The 22,979-nt window shown below is 37.0% G+C and overlaps 1 protein-coding gene across 23 annotated transcripts in view; it reads left to right on the forward strand.

The window, feature by feature from the left end:
• Positions 1-22,979, forward strand: part of EPB41 (erythrocyte membrane protein band 4.1) — a 187,410-nt gene that overhangs the window by 148,941 nt on the left and 15,490 nt on the right. For 4 of the 23 annotated variants that reach the window (XM_058553460.1, XM_058553458.1, XM_058553459.1 and 1 more), the window contains one exon: positions 1,657-1,740. The exons of 13 other annotated variants lie outside the window; for them this stretch is intronic. In XM_058553460.1, the coding sequence (XP_058409443.1) occupies positions 1,657-1,725 (69 nt within the window). In that variant the 3' untranslated portion in view covers positions 1,726-1,740. Of the gene's footprint in view, positions 1-1,656; positions 1,741-2,089; positions 2,406-3,037; positions 3,646-22,979 lie in introns of those variants that run through there. 6 more of the 23 variants (XM_058553462.1, XM_058553464.1, XM_058553463.1 and 3 more) reach the window with 6 other exon arrangements.

The raw sequence follows: 22,979 nt of genomic DNA on the forward strand, positions 1-22,979 counted from the left end.
TTTTTTAATTCATATGGGCTACCCAGTCCAATTATGGGAGCCATTTAGAGGTACCAGAGATGATCAGGCTCTGAGAACTGTCTGCAGCTGCATGCTTCTGGCTAGTGTGTGTTTACGAATTGACCATAAGCCAGTGGAACTTTATGTTCAAACTGTGCCTTCAAGGACCAGAGAGTTTACTAAATTTAGTAAGGTCAAAACTGGAAAGGGATAAGCATTTTTTAAAAACTTTATTTGAACATTTGCACGACTTAGAAATGTCTGGAATGGTTGACCACAATTATATAATAAACCAAGAAGGCCCCTAAGCCAGAAAATGCAAAACACCAAGTATTAATGATTGCATTTCAATTTTACAAAAACTATTGACGATTTATTTTATCTTTATGAGTAACATCAAGCTTTTAATACACTGTTTTATAAGATAGTCACATTTAGAGAAAGCCAGGGATACCTTTCAGAAGCTGTTCTTTTTCTATTGTTATTGTCATTACCTATTTTAGAAATCTTAACACCTGAATAAATTGAATCTATGTAATGAGAATATCTTAAACGTTACCTTGAACTTATATTTAAAGATTATTTACTTAATCTTTAGCCTATACAGGTAAAATATTTATATAAAAAGTCACAATGACTCAATGAGGGATTGTAATGGTTTTAAAATTATATGCTTGTTTTTCCCCCAAAGCAGTAGCCATTCTAGTTAAGAAAGGCAAAGTGATGTCTTAATAATTAAAAAACTTGTTTTCATATTCAGAATTCATGGTAAATTATCCAACTTATTGTTTAGTTTCTGGAACTGGAGAAGATAATAAAAGTTGGTACACGAAGAGTAGTTTTTATGTTTTTCAAAATGTGGTTAAAATTGGCTAACAGTTCTCCAAATAGAGCTGAACCAGTTTCACCAAGTAAGGCTGGAGCTGAGTGATGGGCAGCTAAATAGTTAGTTACCAGGGATGACAGGATGCAGTTGCTCCTCTTCACTGTCCTCTCAGCCTCCATTCCCTGATATGAATGGACATTAGTTCTGTATTCTAAATCCAGAGAATGTACCCTGAACTGAGACAGTGACTCTGTTTTCTATAAGTCTTTGACTCCATGAGAAAATGCCGTGTCGCTCTCTCTCCTGGTTAACCTTATCTGCATACCATAACTGCATATTTTCTAGAAGTTTTCTTTTTGACTCTGTGCAAGTAGTAAACGATGCTCAACAACTTTGGAAAAGTAACTTCGTACTCTCTTGGATGAGGTTTGGTAAATTTGAATCAGTCTCCATTTCCAGAAAATATCTTATCTTAATAGAAACCCTTCAGAAACCATCTCAGGGCTGGTTTTGGGAACGGCTATGTCATTCTGTGGACTTTAAAGAAATGACTTTTTATAAATTAAATTAAATTAGATCAGTGGGGAGTACTTGAGCAACTTTAGCTCTATGCTTATGTATATTACCCCTCTAAATGAATAATGGAATAAATGAGAACTGTACTGTGATAACGTTTTTTTGTATAGGATAATTCCACTTTCTGGCATATTTTACTTTTTATTTAATAATTAGGACAATATTTCTGTTCTCTGGGAATACTCTTCCACCTTTGACAGCATTGTTGTTGCATTGCAAGGCAACTGAATTTTATATAATTTGTGTATGACCAGGTGAAGAAAACCTCTGTCCTTCCCTTGGAAAGAAAGGTTGGTGGGCCAGAGGTAAAGCTGCCGTTATGACTTGTGCTTCTCAATCAGAACGTGCTCTTGTCATGGCACTTAAGCAGATAATCCCCCCAGAACTGAACAGCAGCCGCTGAGTAATTTTTTTTTCTTTTGGCTATACTAGTAAATTCACGCTCACCGCCTTCTGACCTAACACATAACATTTTCACTGCTGCAGCTTTTGCAGCTTTCAGTTTGCTTATTTCGGCGCATGGCTGGTTGAAAAGCTGCATGAAGATGTAAATATGTATTCGGAGAGAAAATGAATTTAATTGTACCCTATTCTTTTTATGTTGTCTTTCTTCTCCTCTTTATTTTCTTTTAAAAATCATTATAATTTTGCATCCTTTCTTTTCCTTTTTTCTTTTTTGCTGACCAGTCCCCCAGCTACTTTCTCCCTGATACATATCACTTAGGGGTGTGCAAAGAACCAGTGCTGAACTTCCAAACTGATCAGAGAAGGCTGGCTCAACTGAGAGAACTCAGAGCCAAGTTTTTCCTTTCATAGATAACATCTGTTATGACTGGATGGCAGAGTACAGAAATTGTGGGGGGAGAAAAACTTCTCAATTGGACAATTGGGAAAAAAATAGCTTTCCTTAAAAGTGTCAAAAATATTTGCTTAATGTGATATATAAACCTTCATGATGGTCGTTATTATTAGTTTTAATCATGATTCTGAGAGAGAAGGGGAGGGAGCTTGCAATTGTTGAGATTTGTGGGTTTGGGGGGCGGGGGTTTGGTAGACCTTGGAGGCACATATAAACTTTTATACTTTTGTTTTTCTTTTGCAATCTTTAAAATGTATAGGATTAAGATTTTTATTCCCTTGAGCAAAAGCTAATTGCCATGCTGAATGAACTGTTGCAGTTTTTTAAGTGTATATGAAAAGATATGAGGATAACTTTTTATATTCTGCCATTCTATTTGTAATAAAAGTAACTTTTCTGATGGCAAGAAGAATGCTTCATTATTGGCTTTGCCCAATTGATCTAAGAAAAATTGGCAGCCCAAAGCAATGAAAAATGACCCAAAATTCATATGTGAATATCCTCGAAGGAGGAATAAATACTATAACTAAGGAAGCCCAATGATTCCTTGAACTTTCAGGACTTCTAATGTTCATTCATTCAAAAAATTATCCATTGGGTTCCCTACTGTGTGTATTATAGAAGCTTCGCCAGGATAAATTGCCAAAGTAAAAAAAGAGCATCCAAAAGATCTTCCCAAATCCTTTGCACATCCCCAAGTATCATTTTTGAGCATTTTCCATCTGTCATTTTGTTCATCTTTCTCTGTCTTTCTTGATCTTCTACCGTGAAAGCAGACACAGGAACGTGCTCTGTTAGTGCAGGATGAAGAGACAATTAAAAGGCAAGAGAGATCTACTGAAAGAGCCTTGCCCCAGCAAGAAAATGAAGAAATTCTTCCCAAGGTTTCTATTCCAATCCCTGAGGATCACAAGTCTCTCAAAAAGTGCCGCCTCTACTCTAGTAATTTTCTATATCCTCGTATTCCTTTCATGATGTCTTTTCTTGTGGTTCTTGCATTGGCTATTTGGTGGTTGGTCTTTCTGTGATCGGAAAACAGGGTGCTCATCTGAAATGTCAAGACTAAAACCCTTGAACTTTTGTCGTTGGCTTCTACTGTGTTACCTCCTGTGTGATGCCCTTTAATCGTGATAGTTCACTGTCCTGGGGGAGCTCTTGTGATCACTTTTCTGTCAATAAAATGTCTCTTTGTAGAATATGTATCATGGGCTACAAAGGAGTAGCAATGGATTGCCCAAGCCAGCTTTCCTCACTGAAGTTTAACACATTTAGATTTAAGCATATGGCAGGTTGGTACTTTCCCCAAAGCTGTAACTCTTTTATCCTGCATGTTCCTATTGTTTACCGTTGCTATGTCCTCCTCTCCATGTTTCACACAAAGCAAGATACTCTGTAGAAACATTTGATGGAATATTTTCCTAATCTTCTGTAGTCATTTGTGTGGCATGGGCTCTGTAGTTTAAGAAAAAAATTCAACTTGCTATCCTTTCAAAAGCCTTAAAATGATGCGTTTTAATCTGTGTATCCATAACCACTCCTTTTCTTGAGATATCAAACCAGTTATACAAAGGCCTTTTTTGGAAAAGGGCTTTTGACTTCTGTGGCCTTCTTATGTGTATATCTGAGATGTATAGGACAAACAACTTTATCCTGCCTAATGTATAGAAGAGATCTGCAAAGGTTCAATGCCATCTTTTCACAAGTAGAATGTTGATGGTTTAAGGAAAATGGTGCTGGTGCCCCTTAGCCTCCAGCCAGGGCTGAATTTCCCGGACTACTCTGCCCATCTTTAAAAGTCCTGGAATACAGAGTTATTCAAGATCTGTACATAAACATACCCTTCCTTGAATTAAAATACTGTGTTACTTCTTTATAACTTAAGTCATTATATCGCTAGAAGCAATATTTAGCCATTATAAGCTTAAAATATATATCGATATATTTTGTTTTCCTGATAGACTTCAGACCTGTTTATTCTTATATTTGTCTTGAAATCAGTTGTTTTTAATCCATGGTCTTGTGAACTAAAGATCTATTGTGACAAGTATGTGTCCTCTGTTTGCATGTTGGTCTTTAAGGCTTCCCTGAAGTAAATATGAGTGTGCTCTCTCTTCACAACACAACTCAGATGCCTAACCTATTATTTTTTACCTCAATATTAATGAAATCTTGCATGTAGCTTGCTCTTTATGGCACTTGAATGTACCAATATGGATGATTTGCTTAATGTTGTCTCAAATATTTGTTTTGAAATCTGAATTCATAAGGTTATCAAACTGAGATTATTGTACTTTGTTTTACTTCTCAATGCTTATCAGTTGATGAAACCTGTAAACAAGACTTTTTGTTTTTAAGATGATGGCTTCTTAGAACACACAAAAAAGGGAAGAGTAAAGCCAAGAATCTTTGTCCTTTGACACCCACCCCTATTGTTCTATTCTCTCTGGAGACATGTAGAAATAATTCTCTGGTATTTCCTGAAGACTGCTGCTCTGTCATTATAGGCTTTCCCAAAAACTGGGAGAAGAAGCAAGGAGCGAGTTAAATTTTAAAATCGGGTATAAGTGTGTATCTTTCACGTCACAGGCTATGTCTGTTTACAACAAATATTTTGTAATTAAGCATATTTATTGATTCACTCATGATACAAGAGGGGCCTCAAATCAACCTGAAATATTACAAAGTTATTCTCTAACACAGAAAGTGGTCATCATAAGTGCTCCCCTTTATCTGTGAAATAAGAGATATAAGAGCTTTCCTTATGAAATAACAGAACTATACCATTGGTTAGATTCTTTTAAAAATTTTTCAAGGAACTAAAAAGGAAATAGTCTTAGAATTTTATTGATACTATTATAACTGTTTCAGATTATATTTCCAGTTTTCATCCTTGTACATAGCTTTTTATTAATTATTATTGTAAAACTTCACCTTGAATTTTGTTTCCCTTTGTATTGGAGTTATTCCAAGTCCATTAAAAGTCTAGTGTAAGCCAGCAGTCCTTTTCAGTTTTCTGAAGTGCAGCAAGAGTCCTCAGAGATCTTTACTGGTGGTCAGAGGAGAGACCCTTTCTTCTGTTAATAGGGTAGGAATGGTTGAGAAAAGAAGGGCCAAGCCTTTGTATTAGACTAAGCTGGCCAGTGCAGGCTCACAAGATACACCCATCACAGTTATCAGAGGAAAAATACTGGATATTATACCTTTGTATTACCTAAAGTTAATGCTGCCAATGTCTGTCTGTAACATAAAGCTGTAAATAGTCTTGGTTTCCGTCTCACGTCTCATTCCATTCTCAACACCAGAGACAGGTCCAAAGAACTGTGTTGGTTTTACGCTGGTTCAGATTCTTAATGGCAGGTTGATAAGTAGATAACAATTTGGACCAAAGGTATCAATACAGACCAGTAAAAAGTCTTGGATATTTGCCTTGGTTTTGCTGTTAATCATTTCTAGGGTGACTCTGAGAAGTTCACTTAACTACTTGGTGCCCAGATTTCCACCTAGTAACATAGAGACAAACCTACCTCATGAGAATAAATCTGTAGCATGTTCCAGGAACCAGAAGCTCTGGTTGTCGTTCAATTCTTGGTCTTTTGGGGACTGGGAAGATGGAAATTAAAAAACAAACAAATACACATTAACTTCTTGGAATTTTTTATATGAAAGTAAGCAATTAAATAGCTGTGTTTATTTCCATCTGCTCCTTTGACCAAGCACTTAAAACTACTAAAGTTAAAAATATCTTTCCAAATTCATCATACTCTTAAGCAATTCACCTTATCCATATAGTTTAATTAGAGTGGACCATACTTGAAAATAAACCCAGCATCTATATTATGGACCTGTCTTTTAGCCATTTTCTTATGCTAACACTTGGAATATGAAGGAGATTCCATTTTCATGGGTCAGTTTTACTACTTGTTTACATCTTTGTTAAAGGTTTTGAAGGAAGAAGATTTTGACTCTGTTGACTAAGATTAGACTGGATATTGTCTGTGGATTAGATTTCCAATTGTCATCCTAGATCCTAGTACATTTCTTTCTATTAAATATTATTGTAAATTTTACTCTGAAATTTGTGTGGATATAAGCCGATTCACTTTCTCCTACATTCCTAAGTCACATCTGTAACTTCCTACGGATAAGCATGTAGGACACACTAGGCATTAGAGGTTTGGTTATTATTTAGAAGGCTTTACCAATCAAAATTTGTACTTGGGCTTTACCAAGTGATCACATATTTACGAAAGAAAGACAGAAAATTCAAAAAGGATATGAGACACTTTCTCATTGTTGCTTTCTTTTGGTCAAGGGTATTGAGTATAGTAAAGGTATATAGAACTTCTCTGCAGAGTTTCCTTCCCTTCTGTTCTTCACAGACATGACAAAATCCCACACTTTTACAGCATTCTCTACTGCATTGAGAAAGACCATTGTATTGTTTTTATCATACATAGAAATTTCACTTTTTTTCATTGCACTCAAACTACCCCTGTTGTTTGTAATTTGGGTACTAAAAACAGAGAAAACTCCTTATTCTTTCCTATGACACACGGCCTGTGGGATAACTATATCTGCCTCCTCTACTGTGTGGGGGATAGTATCAGTAAGTCTGCTGTCATGTCTGCTGCTGTTACCCTCATGCCTTAGGATTTTCTTTTTACTGCAGCAGAACATGACACAGAAACACATTGGTGCAGACCTAGGAATGGTGAAGAAGGCATGGTTGTTAGAGTGAGGAAGCCATATAAAGTTAGGCTGGAAGGAAGAGGGGTAGCTATGATCAACAATTACAAATTCATGGAGTATTTCATTTCGTAAACAAAATTCCTGTCATAGTAGAACTTGAGAGACAAAAAGAAGAGAAAGGAGTTTATTACTCTCACAGATCAGAAATACAGGCTAAACACTAAATAACTTTAATAATAGCCTAACTAAATATATAGATGACAGATTGTCGAGGAAATGTCTGCTTTAGGAATGCTTTTCTAATCTTTTGTGATTGATATCCTAGAGGGTAGCCCTCCCCTTTATCATAGTCAGACTCCTGTTGGGGGTAAATAATAAAATAAATCTAACATTTCAAAGATTAAAGAGGCGGGGGAGGCATAAAGTCCCAACTATCTCTTCGGGTCCCCCAAAGGATACAGTTTAGTCTCATTTTCTCCTCTACTGTCTCTTTAAAGAAAAGTCTTCAGATGTACAGGATCCTATTTCAACAAAACAGAATAAGAATTAAGGGAAAGACATGGTTTCTGCTATCCATTCATGTATTCATTGCCCACTAGGGCATTGTATTACAAGGATGCAAAGAGGCAGGATTATTGGAATTTTAGAATTGGATAGGCCCCTAAATCCAACTCCTCTCTCCTCCAATGCTTGACTCTTCTGTACAATATCATTTAGAGATTTAGAGACCAAGTGGTCTTCCAGCCTGTGATTAAATATCTCCCAAGTTATAGCACGTTACATCTTTGGACAGCTCTGATTTTTGTATATAAATCATTCTTATATTAAGTCAAAATCTGTTTCCCTATAGCTTTCGCTTATTGGTCCTGAATCAAGGCATTCTGAAGAATTTTCTGTCTTCCACATTATAAGCTCTTCACATAGTTAAAAGTAATTCTCGGCCGGCCCCGTGGCTTAGCGGTTAAGTGCTCGTGCTCCGCTACTGGCAGCTCGGTTTCGGATCCCAGGCACACGCCGACGCACCGCTTCTCCGGCCATGCTGAGGCTGCGTCCCACATACAGCAACTAGAAGGATGTGCAACTATGACATACAACTATCTACTGGGGATTTGGAGAAAAAAAAAAGGAGGAGGATTGGCAATAGATGTTAGCTCAGAGACGGTCTTCCTCAGCAAAAAGAGGAGAATTAGCAGGGATGTTAGCTCAGGGCTGATCTTCCTCACAAAAAAAAAAAAAAAAGTAATTCTCATGTTGGAATCAGTCACAGTTCTTGCCCTAGGGTAACTTATCATTTGATATCCAGGTCTGTCCTAGTCTTCCTCCTAGCATGTTACCCTTTTGCTTTCTTCCTTTCTTTTTCTAGCTTTCCTTGTTTATCAGCTCTTTTTCTTTATTCTGACTCTGTTGCCCATAGTTTGCTTCCCTATGATTTATTCAGCTTTATGTCCCTACCCATTACCCTCTCTAAAAGAACATTTTGAAATTCCTGGAAATCCCAGCTTCTTCATAGATAACACAGGCCCTTGGAATTTTTTTTAGATAAAAGAGAGGGGATTGGGATAGTTTTGTAGTTTTGGAAACTTCTTGTAGCCCAGAATCTGTTGACAAGGTAGCATCACTATTCTATTTTGAAGACGCACACCACCAGAGCCGGCATTCTAAGTTTGCTTGCGTTCTCTGACAGCCTGACTAACCTTTACATACTTTAGCACCCCCAAGTGATTTGATTTATACCAGTGTGATATGGTAAAATCATGGGAACTTACTTTCTGTTTAACATTCTGATTATGACTTAGATCTCCACCATAAAAAGTGATATTAAAAATTTGAAATGTTGTTAATCTATCCCTTTTAGTTTGTGCCTGTCTCCTCAAAACTGTGAGATTCTCAAAGGTGAAAATACTTGTTTTATTCATCTTTGTTTGCCAGTCTGTCATCTTTGCATCTCAGATGTATAACAAATAGTTAATATTTGTTGAATTGAATTAAATGATTAGTTACAGATGGTTATGGATAAAGTCTGACTTTTCACTTAGACTTTCTTGTATTGGGACACAAATTTGTGCCAAATTAATTACCATATGCCCAATCAGTACATGCAGACCATACATACATATGCAGCCTGAAAAACCCACATATAGCCCAGAAGTCACCGTCTCTCTTGTTAATCCTGTAGTATGATCCCTGGTTTATCCAAGAATCTGTGTGTAGACCTCTATGGTAGGTGTCAGTCTCTTGTTAATGTCTTGTAATTTGGTTTGATTAAAAGCTTTTATCCATCTACTACAGGTAATAATCAACTGTTTTCGCTATAGAACATATTAACGAGACTAGGGTGCTTGTTTGTATATATAAATTCATCTTGGAGTGTGATATCATAGAGGGAAGCTGTTATTAGACAATTTGTGTTTATCTAAACACAAATTTTTGTTTATCTAAAATACATTACAGAGAGCAGTTGATACATTTGTCTTGTGTTTTACATGACATGAAAACACCAGATGTGTCAAACTCTTGTGATATAAGAGTTTTGTATATCAGGCCAGGGGTTGGCAAACTTTTTCTGTAAAGGACCAGATAATAAATATTTTAGGCTTTATAGGCCATATAGTCTCTGTCATAACTGCTCAGCTCTGCCATTGTAGAGTGAAAGCAGCATAGGCAATAAATAAACAAACGAACATGATTGTGTTCCAATCAAACTATATTTATGGACACTGAAATTTGAATTTCATATAATTTTGTGTGTCACTAAATACTATTCTATTTTTTCCCCAACCATTTAAAAGTGTAGCTCCTAGCCTTACAAAAACAGGGAGAGGGCTGGATTTAGCCTGCTGGCTCTAGTTTGCTGACCACTGATATAGGTCTAGAGAACCAGAGAACTGATTAATTACATTTTCTGCCTTTGTATTATTTTGAAGAGCTGTAATTGCAATCTTAGCATCTCATTCAATGTTGAACTATTTTTGGTCTTGTTTATGATTAGAAATGGAAAACAAAAGACAAGGTATTTGTTTCTGGTCACCTGGCAGTCAGGGTACACCTGAACTGTAATCTAAAATATCTGTAGCCACCACAGCACCCCTGCCTTTGTCAGTTTTCCAAATTGTTCTGTTAACTGTGTCTTAACATAGTCAGTGATAAATCCAGCTAACCCCTTTGTTCTTTTTGGTTTTGAAGGGTGAGACTCCTTTTTCCCCTAAGGAATGAAGAAATAATTCCCAATTTCATCTTCCCTTTAGCCAAGTTTTAGAGATACCTAAGGAACATGGTAGAGAAAGTGAAATGATTTTCCCTCTGAACTTTTGGTATACCTTAGTCTTGCGAGCAGTTTTATAAATTTAAGGTTGGGTATCTAAGGAAAACGTTTTAGAAGTGTTCTTCTTTCAAAATCAACAGATTTGTCTGAGAGGAATTCTCCAATTCAGGGCCTGTTTGGGCAGTATTTACTAATAAGCCAGAATAAAATAAAGTTATATTCTTTTGGGAATGTTTTTGCTCCCTAGTTGACATGGTTGTGTTCTGAAGGATTTCTTGATCTATAAATAGCTTTGAGAGGTGCTTTCTAATAAATCCCTAAACCTATGTTCCTTTCAGTTCCCTGGTCCAGGATCTTTTAGCCCTGATACTCGGTTGAATAAATTGTTTATCCATTAGCAGTTCAGCAAGATATTTAAGCCTAAAGAAATTTGCTGAGAACTTCTCTTTTGGAACATTTTCTTTGATATTTTTCTCATATTATTTGCTCTGTTAATATGTAAATTTATCATGAATAAATCATTGCAAATCTGATTCTGGTTGATACTAGTCATTAAGGAAATAGACGCCAGAGCATAAACAGACCTACTCCCCACTAAAAGAAGAGAAAGGAAAAGGAACCTCTGCTTCAGTGGATCAGCAAGAGATACTATCAGCCAGTCTTTCTAGAAAAGTTCTCCTGTTTTTCTATATTTTCACTCTTCTCTGGGGCGCATTAATCGTCTTTTGCTCAGTCCTAAAACAGAGATAACCTATTGGCATGTGTTCAGTTCTCAGAATGTTTTAAATCAGCTTGGAGGGGCCAGCCCGGTGGCGCAGGCGGTTAGGTGCGCACGTTCCGCTGCGGCGGCCCGGGGTTCGCCGGTTCGGATCCCGGGTGCGCACTGACGCACCGCTTGTTAGGCCATGCTGTGGCGGCGTCCCATGTAAAGTAAAGGAAGATGGGCATGGATGTTAGCCCAGGGCCAGTCTTCCTCGGCAAAAAAGAGGAGGATTGGCATTGGATGTTAGCTCAGGGCTGGTCCTACTCACAAACAAAACAAAACAAACAAAAAAAATCAGCTTGGAACTCATTTGACTTCTTTATTACCAAGTTTTAAAAATAACTTTTTTCTAACCAACTTAGTCACTACAACACATGTAATTGTCACATCTGTTAGAAGTGTTTTTACTATGCTGAATTTGTCTTTGGTTTTCGTTTTGTTTTTTTAAAAAGCACTCTACAAGTTAGTAGTTATTAACCATCCAGTGTTGCCACTCTGATCATATTGAAGAGTGAAGAGTGGAGTGGGTGTGGATGTGTGGGTATGAGGAGAGCTTGCTCCTGTAATGTGGAATTAACAGAAGGCGTACCATTTTATCTCTTAATTCACCTTGGGTAAACCTTATCTCTGATCTCACTCTCACAGTTATTATATTATCCAGGTGATTACATAAAACCAACACTCCACGTTTTGAAGTGGTCTATTTACTAGCTCAAAGTATGTACCTTGTGGCCACGTCTGAGTAATATAAAAATTTTGTAGTGTTTCTCCAAAGCCATGTTCTTTTAGGAATTTGTTGAAAATGTTAACATGGAAAGCCATTTTCATTATTATAGAATTTTTCCGGAAGAGAAGACACAGTTACTTAATATCTAATAATAGTTTTCTGTTGTATTTAGTTCTGTGGACTCAAGATGCTGTTTTCTAGATATCAAATCGGGGCATAATGTTTTTCTTAAATGCTTATTATGGCTTTAATCATTTTTAGAATTGGGACTTCAGGGAAATCCTGCTGAATATATTTAATTGTGTTCCATACTAAATGATCAGAGTTTTTGTACTGCTTATACCTCCTTCGTCTCCATCCCTCTACCTCAACTCTTCTTAGTGTAATGAAATAAAATTAACCAACCAAAGGCTTCTGGTCTCCTAGACATGTTTAGTTAACTTTAATCTTTGCTCAATTACTTTGACTTCTATAGCTCTATTCAGGTTTGAGAACACTCATTTGATCTGTGGAGTCCTTGCTGGTGAGTGCAGTGTTAAGGCAAAATTTTCTATTACCTAATAGTTAAAATTTTGCATCAGGCACAGATTTTTAAGCTGTTTGCTTTTACATTCACCTATTCTGGGGATAATCTAATAACAGCACTATTTAGGAAATTATAAAAACCATGTTTGAAGGATAATTGCTTTGGCAAATTTCATTTGCTGGCATTTGTGAAAGGAAGCATTATGGAGTGATTTTCCTATAATAAGCAATTTTACTAACTGTAATTTAATAAAGCCAACCTCTTCCTAAAGCTCCTTTGTCCTGAAGTAATCTTTATATGCCAGAGAATAACAATGGACCATGAAAATGACTCAAGTTTCGTGGAGAAGCTAGTGAGTACTACAAGGATGTATTTCTAGTTGGGGGCCAATAGCAATACAAACTTAATTTAAAAAAAAAAATGGGGCGGGGGCTATAGCCAAGAGAGAAAATTTAGAATGAAAAGAAATGTATTGCATGATAAAGAATGACACACTAGATAGGAAAGATAGAATTTTTAGATCATCTTTTGCTAGCCACGTGGTTTCTCTGTTGTTAGTTTATCCCCATCTTGAGTGTTTGTGATTCTAATGTCCTTTTTTAAACTGCCGGTTGGCCTGAGTTTTCCACCAAAAGTGTACCAAAACTATTATTTATGAGGCTTTTGGGGGCAGAGGGTCCAGGGGATGTTTTCCTTTTTGGTTATTTTTGCTCTTCTTTCTTCGTTTGTTTCCTTTTTTGGCTGAAGAATGGGCTACTGCTGCTTGACTTGTCATCTTTATGTGCTGTTTACACATGGCTTTTACAGAAGAAACCATTACCACATCTGATTTATCTTTTATTGCAAGTGCCTATTTAAAAGCATTTGTTTTAACTTAACAAATTAAAAAAAAAAATCACCAGTTTAATGTTCCTACATTATTATACAACCAAGGGAAACACTGATACTATTAATTTTTCAAAATAGGAATAAGATTACAAATACTGATAATATATTAATGTATGAAGACGTATGTTTTGTTTTTTAGAACTTTTTCCCATTCTTTGCCGAGACATAAACTTGCCATGTTTTGTTAAAGAGAAGAATGTAGAAACAAAGCACTCGCAATTAACTGATCTTATCAGGATTGGATTCTACATTTTTTAGTTTGCATGTTGCAGACCATTTAGGGGTATTATTTAAATACATTGTTGATAATTTAAGTGACTATGATATTTATTGTTTACTTTAGTTAAGAACCAGGAGCTGGACTCTTCTGCTGGGTATCTTCCTTCTGTGCCTAGCAAGATAACCTCGATTCCTGCTGGTTCTGTGGGCATTTGCAGTGCAAAGCATTTCTTACTGGGTTTGCAAAGCAAGGGTAATGTGCTGTATGTGTGTGGATGTATGTGTGTCTGTGCATATCCCTCTCCCTCAATCCCACTGCTACCACCTGCTCACTCCCTTTTTCTTATCAAAACTTATTTTTAAAAATTATATAAATTGGCCTGGTGGCACAAGTGGTTAAGTGCACACGCTCTGCTGCGGCGGCCTGGGGTTCACTGGTTCGGATCCAGGGGGTGCACCGATGCACTGCTTGGCAAGCCATGCTGTGGCAGCATCCCATATAAAGTAGAGGAAGATGGGCACGGATGTTAGCCCAGGGCCAGTCTTCCTCAGCAAAAAAAACAGGAGGATTGGCAGATGTTAGCACAGGGCTGATCTCCTCTCACACACACACACACACACACACATTATATAAATCAGGGGCCTGCCCGGTGGCATAGTGGTTAAGTTCACGTGCTTTGCTTCAGTGGCCTGGGGTTCGCAGGTTTGGATCCCGGGTGCGGACCTACCCACGGCTCGTCAAGCCATGCTGAGATGGCGTCTCATATACAAAATAGAGGAAGATGGGCACAGATGTTAGCTCAGGGCTAATCTTCCTCACACACAAAAAAAAAATTATATAAATCTTACAAAAAAGTGTAATGAATCCCCAAATCCACTTTTTCTGACATACAGAAACTCTGATAAAAGTTTAATGTATTAACTTTCCCTGAGGTGTTTGCATTTCAATAGGCCACAAAGTCATTGCAAAGGTGATGGTGACATTACAGAGTTGATCATATCATTAAGCAGTATTTACAAGGCCGTCCTAACTCTCAGTTTACTTGATAGAATGGTAAAGTAGAATGAAGACAATGTGAAAACCAATGGTAATTTAGTAGACGTGGTGGCTTTAGGGTTCCACTGTGTAAAGTGATTACAGACATAGTATGCTAAATCTCAGACTCTCTTTTTACGGAAAATTTAGTAATTTCAGGAAACAAAATCTATGGATAGTAACATAGAAAGATATGTTTTGGGCTTAGAAACAGTGATAAATCAATTAAGCTTTAAAATGGTTGTAAGTTATGTGACTAATCAGAAGTGTTCTCCCTATTTTCTTTCTTAACAGACAGTATATATCTGAAAACTATTGAAAATGGCCTATCCAGTGAGGATCTTGGCTCAGGAATATTTATTAAATATCCTCACAGTGTACCTATTTTAATTCTTATCTTCTATCACAATTTCTTTCTTCAAAGTTCTCCCTGATGATGTTCTCTAAGATATGAGAACCTGGCCGAGAACTTGCTAAGCTGAAAGGAAGACCAGCCTTAGTTAAATCCATAGGGTTGGCCCACTTCAGGTGCTCAAGAAACACTTACTTCCATATAGGGACTAGAGGTCTTTATTGCTCTGGTTCATGTTTCTTTACGAAAAGTAATCGTTTAAGAAATATAGTACAAAGACAAATAATATCTAGTATTTGCCTAGCACTTCATTTGGAACACTCTACACAGTTAACCCTCACAAAAGCCATATCAGGTAGGTAGTGGTGTTCTTGCTTTATATGATAAAACTGAGTCTCAGAGAGGTTCAGAGACCTGCCCAAGAACTAGCAATGGTTTTTTGGGGGTTTTTTTGTGAGGAAGATCAGCCCTGAGCTAACATCTGCTAATCCTCCTCTTTTTGCTGAGGAAGACTGGCCCTGGGCTAACATCCATGGCCATCTTCCTCTACTTTATATGGGACGCCGCTGCAGCATGGCCCGACAAGCAGTGCGTCGATTTGCGCCTGGGATCTGAACCGGCGAACCCCGGGCCGCCTCAGCGGAGCGTGCGCACTTAACCACTTGCACAACCGGGCCGGCCCCAAGAACTAGCAGTTTTTAAGGGAGAGAACTGAAGCTAGAACCCAGGTCTTTGATGTTTCAGACTAGTCACATTCTATTATGCCACAGCTGTCTAAGTCACTTAGTCCCCAAATGAAAATGTGGTGAAAGTTACAGAGAGTGAATTAAAGAGGTTAGAATTTGTGAGACCCTAATGATTTATAAAACTAGGTTTTAAAAATGGTTCTCTAAAAACTGTATTGTGGTTACCAGGGGCAATGGGGGTGGGGGGTGGGCACAAGGGGTGAAGGGAATCATATATATGGTGATGGACAAACAAAAATGTACAACCCAAAATTTCACAATGTTAAAAACTATTAAAACATCAATAAAAAAAAAAAAAAGGTTCTCTAAGATCCTGAAGCCACTAATGAATTGATTTATTAATACTGGGCTCCTTTTATTTTGTCTTAAATCCCCAGCTTGAGTCATGCAGAATGTCCCAGAACCTGAAATAGGATGTCTCTCAGTCATTAGGAACCAGAAGATGAGAATGAGAAATGAGGCCTTGCCTGTTGTTGAGACAGAAGGTCTCAGGGCTTGTGTTTGGTCCTCGGGATAATCTGATTCCTGGTATTAAAATCATTCAATAAAAAGAATTAAACTTTTTAGCAGAAAATAGTAGCTTCCTTTACATATTTATTGGCGATATTTAGATAGATCAATAGTTTAAATTCCCATTAATTAAATCAAACCTGAAGCACAAGGTCAGAAGAAAATTAGATTGGTTCTGGAAAGAAAACAAACCAAAAACATCTCCTCATCAAACCAAATGACATTTTATAACTCTAATAATTATTCTTTCTTCATCAAAAAAAGTATTTTTGGTATTCTGTGCTTGAGCCCCTGAGTATATTTATGTAAATAAGAAATTCTTGCTGATTTAGAATAGGGATTTTGAGACTATTTATGTTGGTAAAGTGAGTTAGGCCAGGATATTTATGCAATTTAGTGAAAGAATTTGTATTTTGGCCTGAGTGGACCATGAAAATTCTTTTGCAGTTATCATTTGTTTTTCTACTTCTCAATTTAGTCAATTTTAAAAATAAAATGTCACCTTAGCATGTTAATGGCCCGCTCTTAAAATTCATCTTGTATAATTTCAGCAAGTAAGAAAACTCATATTTATTAATTTGTCTATAATGTCTAAACATGCATATATATGAAGGTAAAATTTTCACAGGTATTCTAAAGATAGATCCTTGAAAACATTGAGTAGAATATGAGGGAAAAGCCTTTTTGTGAAAACTTAAAACATACTGATTCCAAGGTTCTCATTACAAGTTAGCTTTATAACTTACAGAACTCTATTTTCTTCTTTCTTTCCAAGTTGTTCCGTTAGCTGTCTAATTTTGCTTATAATGGACTCAATAACATTGCTGACTGGCTTATTTCAGTGCTTAGTGTAACATTATAATACCTGAGAATGCACAAAAATAACAGACACTGTAATTAAGCTTAGAGACCAGCTCTGATAAAAGTTTACCTTCTCCCCAAAGTTCCACCATTGCCACAACCACCACATGGCCCTGAATTTATTACATAAACATATTTAACTGCCATATGTACCTATCATTGTCAATATCTTCATTCAACTAAATCTAAGTACCCTGGAGATTGGATCACTTCTTTCTTTCATTTATTCCAAAATCACCTAAAAGAGGTTTCCCTTCTCAGATGGCAGTTAAACAACTGTTTATTGAATTTGGTCAATTCTGATGTCTTATACTTGATTTTAATAAAACCAGATCTCAGCCTGAGGTGCAGGGCACTCAGCCAAAAAATATATGTAGAGAGATATGTATTTATATATATGTAATTCTGATGTGAAGTATGGTAGTGTTGATCTATAGTCTATATCACTAATCTAGAGTTATTGTTCAGATCGAGTTTTGGGATACTTTGATCTTTAACATTTTATATTCCTAGTTGCTATCATGACTTTGGCAAGAGTGATCATTTTCTTTGAGCATCTTCACTGTTTCAAATCTAATAAGAAAATTTACTAACCAATTAAATCACGGGTACAACCATATTTTTATTCATATTCCTGAGAATATCCCTGCTGTCTCTGAATCAGAAAACATTAAACAAAATATAATGAAGCTACACTTTAAATTTGAGCTATTTCTTTTCTATCCAGATATGATAAGTCTGTCATCGACTTTGACTTTCAAAATCCACTCGCTAAATTACTAGGGTTTTATATTATATTCTCCTTATAAAAGAGAATTTTTATACTACTTACCAGTTACTGACATTTCTTATCATTCTTTCCATTAACTACTTTTCCTTTTAGGAAACTATTAAGGTTTATTTTTAACTGTTTTTAAAGGCTTGGAGGATATTAAGGATTTATCAGCACTTCCTTCATAAATTGTTTACCAGACTCTTCAGGTTTTACAGATCATTTCATTAAGAAACCAGATACAAAAGCTTGCTTAAGAAAATAATTTAATAACATTTTCTGACTACAAAGGTAATGCATATTCATTTTAGAAAGGTTAGGAAATACAGGAAAACACAAAGAAAGAAATTACATTATTTGCAGTTCTACCACTGCTGATATTTTAGTATGCCTTAAGGTCTATTTCATGTGTATAATTATTTCGTTGTTAGTGCCATTGAGTCTATTCTGACTCCTGGCAACCCTGTGGACAGCACAGCGGAAACCTGCCTGGTCTTTTTGCACCATCCTCTCACTTTCTGGCGCTATATCAGACAATCCTCCACTGCTATTCATAGGGTTTTCATGGCCAATTTTTTTGGAAATGGATGGCCAGGTCCTTCTTCTTAGTCTGTCTTAGTCTGGAAGCTCCGCTGAAACTTGTCCACCATAGGTGACCCTGCTGATATTTGAAATACCGGTGGCACTGCTTTCAGCATCACAGCAACATGCAGCTGCCATAGTCTGACAGCCAACAGACGGGTGGTGTGGTTCTCTGACCAGAGAACGAACCTGGGCAGCAGTGGTGAGAGCACCGAATCCTAACCACTAGACCACCAGGGCTGGCTTGTATATAAAACATAGGAAAATATAATGTTTAAATGGATAAGAAATGAGACATAGCACCTTATCCAGAGGACGGTTTAGTCTTTGAAGTTAGCATTTTTGCCTTCTACTCTCGTTCCAGCATCTAATCATGGTCCTGGGATGAAAGTACTTCCTTGAAATCACATGGCAAGGTTGGCAGTGATGCTGCTGTTCTTCACTTGGTCCTTATCTGCCTGCCCAGGATTTTAATATAGAGAGATAAAATGAGACAATAACAGGTTCTTTCTTTCTTTTAACAGAGAAAGGATTGTTTTTCTATTGCCACCCAAAGGTAAAATTGGTCTTCACTAAGCAAGGAACAAGTGATCAAATGTGTGTGGGAAAAATTACTACATAGGCCCTCCAGAAAACACAGCTCTTGTTTATGTAGCAAAATTTTAGAAAGATTTTCAAGATTTATTTTCATTGTGATGCTTATAGGATAAGATAGTCTTGTAAGCATAACTGTGGTTCTTTTGATAGTCTCTTCAAATATATAAATCCCTGCTTCAAAAATAACCTGAAAAGAAAACGACTCTGGGTTACATTTAGTGGAGTGGCAGCAAAATGCCTATCAAACACTCATCTCTTGCTCTTAATGGTATCTAGAATCTCTAAGTCAAGAGAGAGGAAATGTATAACTCACAAAGGCATATACATGCACAGGGTTTGATGATCTTGAGACATAATCCCTTTGAATAAATAGTTTTCAAGAGAAAACCTTTAGAAAAAAATCCCTTGTTTTTTCTCCCAAAGAAAATACTGAATTATTATACTTAGGAGAATTTTCAATCAACTAGCGTTCCTACTCGATTAAGTATTTGTCTAACATTCTCTCTTCTCATATTCTGGAAACCAACTTGATAGCCTTGCAGTACTTTATATACAGGCAGCTGGCCTTTCTATTGTAGCATCTTTCTTCTTATAAATCTTCCATCAGTCCAGACAAGCAACATCTGAATTAACACCTTTGAATCACTTTAAGTCTTAATTTTGTCTGTCACTGTGGATGGTTCAGATGCAGTCATATATTTATTCATATCCCTGGGAAAATCACTTTAAAGTTTCCAGCCCAATTTGGTATATGCAGCTGTGCAGAGTCTTACATAATCCAGTGGCCCTTGCTGATGGTCATAGCTAAAGTCACATCACTGTCTGTTAAAATTCCTCACTGATGTGATATGCCAAATTTTTGGTGTTTTATGTCATGGGGATTTTATATCTTCTTTTTGCCTCAATCTTTTCTTCTGGCTTCCCAGCCTTCTCCTTATATTTAAAAGTATAGTGTCAGACACTAAAATCAGACTCTGCTAAGAGGACTTTGGACAGTCTTTGTACTTCTCAAAAGTATAGTCAGGTTTGGTGTCTATTCTTTTGAACATAATAGGGCATGTCCTTTGATCTTACTTGAAATAATTTCTGTTGCCGTGGGAAGAAATGGGCTTTAGAATCAGAGACCAACTTGAATTTAAACTCTAGCTCCATCACTTACTAGCTGCAAGTTGCTTAACCTCTTTGTTTCTTCATCTATAAAATAGAGATAGTGACTGCCTCATGGTAAGGTTGTGAAAAATTAAATGAGAAAACATGTTAACTTGACTAGCACAATACCTGGCCCATGGTGAACATGCAATGATGTTAGTTCTTCTCGTATTTTACTGATGTAGGAAATAAAATTCTGGACTAGACAATGGGTCTGGTCAAGTGGGCCACTTATGTTCTTTCCAAACATGACTTTTCAGTTTTTGAATAGCACAAGGCAAAGCAGAAGTTCTCAAGTCATTTGGATTTATTTAGTATACTTTCAGCAAGTTTTTACTAAACATCTATTACATGCCAAAAACTGTACAAGAGAGATACGGAGCTAAATAACATAGTAAATCCTTATCTCCCAAGGAGCTCATAGTCTAATGGAAAAGACAGATGACTAAACCAGTAATGACAGGGTACAATGGGAACAAAAGAGGAATGGTTTCTAAACATACTTTAGACAGCCAGGGAAAACTTCCAGAAGAACTGACACTTGAGCTGAGCGTGGACTTCCAGACAGAAGGAACAATGTTGACAATATTTACAAAGGCATGGAGGCAAAAGAAAGCATGCTCTGTTCTAGGAACTGCAAATAGTTTTGAATTAATGGAGAGAAGGGTGTATGTGGAGGTGTAGCAGAGTGAAGCTGGAGAGGGGGTAGGAGTCAAATTTTAAAGTATTTTCTGTATCTTACTAAGGGATCTGAACTTTAAGCAGAAGGCGACGGAGAACCACTGAAGGGTTTTAAGCTGCAAAGTGGAATTGCAATGTTTCATTTTAGAAATAGACACTTTAGAAGCAGAATAGAGGATGCATTCAAGGAAGGTTTGGGATGAGAAAGAAGAAGGAAGAGAGGAAAGAAGAAAAACTGTTTAGGACGTTTGTAGTAAGCTAGGTGAGGTATTATAAGAGCCTGAATGAAGATAGTTAATGTGGTAACAGAGACAAGCAGATACATAAGGGAGATATTGAAGTGGAATACAGATGACCTAACGATATAAATCTATGGAGGGTGGTCGATGAGTGTAAGGAAGGCATTGAAGATGATTCTCAGGCTGCTTGCATGGAAGGCTGGATGGATGATGGTGCCGTTTACCAATATAATAGAAGTGATGGAGGAAGTTCAGGTCGGCTGGTGCAGGCAGCAGCTGAGATGAGTTTAGTTTGGGGCCGATTGCATTCCATATGCCTGGGAGGATGGCCAGTAAGTAGTTGGCTGTGTTGTCCAAGAGATCTGGACAACAGAGCCAACTGGAGAGGTTGATATGTGAGAGTGCTGTAAATGGTAGTCCAGCCCCACTGTTACCAGTTTTCCTTATATTTCCAATGACTAACACATATTAGGTGATCAGTAAATATTTGTTGAATTGATATTACTGTGGCTACAGCTTCTACCTTTGGTCTCCTCTGTACGTGCTTTGAAAAAAACGATTGATCTATCTAATTTTACTCAGCGGTAGGCAACTTTGGGCCAGGTGGTGCTAGCCTAAGCAATGTTTAATTCACAAATGGCTTCTTGATGACAGACCACCACCTATCACTTGAGCAGACTGGTGTAAAATTGGCTCTTACTTGATTATCTTAGGTATTTTCCTGGTTATTAATCAGCCTTCTCAGCTGTGAAAAAATTATTTCGCGAAGCCATGAAGTTTCTCTCCGTGTGAATGGGTTTGGATATGCTGTTCACAGTGCTAGAGCTAGCAAATAGCAATTTGAGAAAGCCTAGTTCTTTATTACCAACTGATCTATTTTTGGACAGCTCTATAACAGTTTGTGCCTTACAGATAAGTGCCTTACAACGTAGTACAGAGTGTTAATAGTGTAACTACAAATTCATTCTAGTGTCCCCAGGCCCTAGAGCATTATAGGTGGTGAGATAATGTTGGTTGAATTAAGTTAATGCATATGGTACTTTAGAATGTACAAAGTGCTGTCATATAGATTATTGTATTTGATCTTCAGAACCCTATGAGTCAAACCAGGTGTTATTCTCATTTTAAATATGAGGAAATTCATATACTCTTAGCAAAAGTATTTTATGTATCTCTGATACATTGCAGACAGAGACGGTTTCTGTTGTCATCTCTCAATTCCATTTTTCATGTCCTTAGTAATTTTCATAATCAGTCAATGAAAGACCTGCCTAATCTGATTCAGTGTATACCACTTTGAGATGCTCTTGAGTTGACTGTTTCAAGATGGCTTAGAAGTAAAGTTGGCCTGAAGTTTTTGAGTGCTGTGCATCTTTTCTTGCCTTAGTAGAGCACTGGTTTATATTGATCACACTGTAGGTTGGTTTACAAGTTAAGGAGCAGCAGTGATTTTTTTTTTTAAATATAATACATATAACATGATTTGAGTACTAAAATGTGTAAGCTGGTCCAAGCATATGTCGTTTACTCTAGGAACACCTTTTCAAAAGAATCCCTTTCTGTTATTAAGTTCTATGTGGTGTGTAATATGGTAAATTGATCTTACCAAAATTTCAGGCCTCGGTGGCTTATGTACAGCTTCCTGTTGAGCACATGCAGATGTTACTTTTCGTGACATTTGGCTTCTGTTAGGTTGTGCGTCTTTCAAATGGCTCTTCCTCTTTTCCTACTAGTGTGAATTCCTTCTCTTCTTCCACCTACAGCACCTTTCTTTAAATTTTAGGAATAGGTCCATCTACTGTGATGTTATCTTCTCATCCACATTCTCTTGGAAGTACTTATTTTAGATCTATTTTTCCTGTGGTATGAGGCAGTTAGGCCAGGAGGGAACTCTCTGTGTTTCCAGGATTTATTTCTAAGGGTTGGAGACGTCGTGTCATTCATCTGTGAAGAAATACATCTCAGCTGCTGGATCACTTTTATTCTGTTTACAAAGAAATTTCACTATTTTTGATATTACATTTAATTCCATGACAATGATTGGATTAAGTCTGTGCTGGACGTACTCAGCTTCTATATCCCTGCCAACCAAAGTCTAGATTTTACCTCCAGTAGGGGC

The sequence above is a fragment of the Diceros bicornis genome, chromosome 13 (genome assembly GCF_020826845.1).
Source record: "Diceros bicornis minor isolate mBicDic1 chromosome 13, mDicBic1.mat.cur, whole genome shotgun sequence".
In the NCBI taxonomy this organism is placed as follows: Eukaryota; Metazoa; Chordata; class Mammalia; order Perissodactyla; family Rhinocerotidae; genus Diceros; species Diceros bicornis.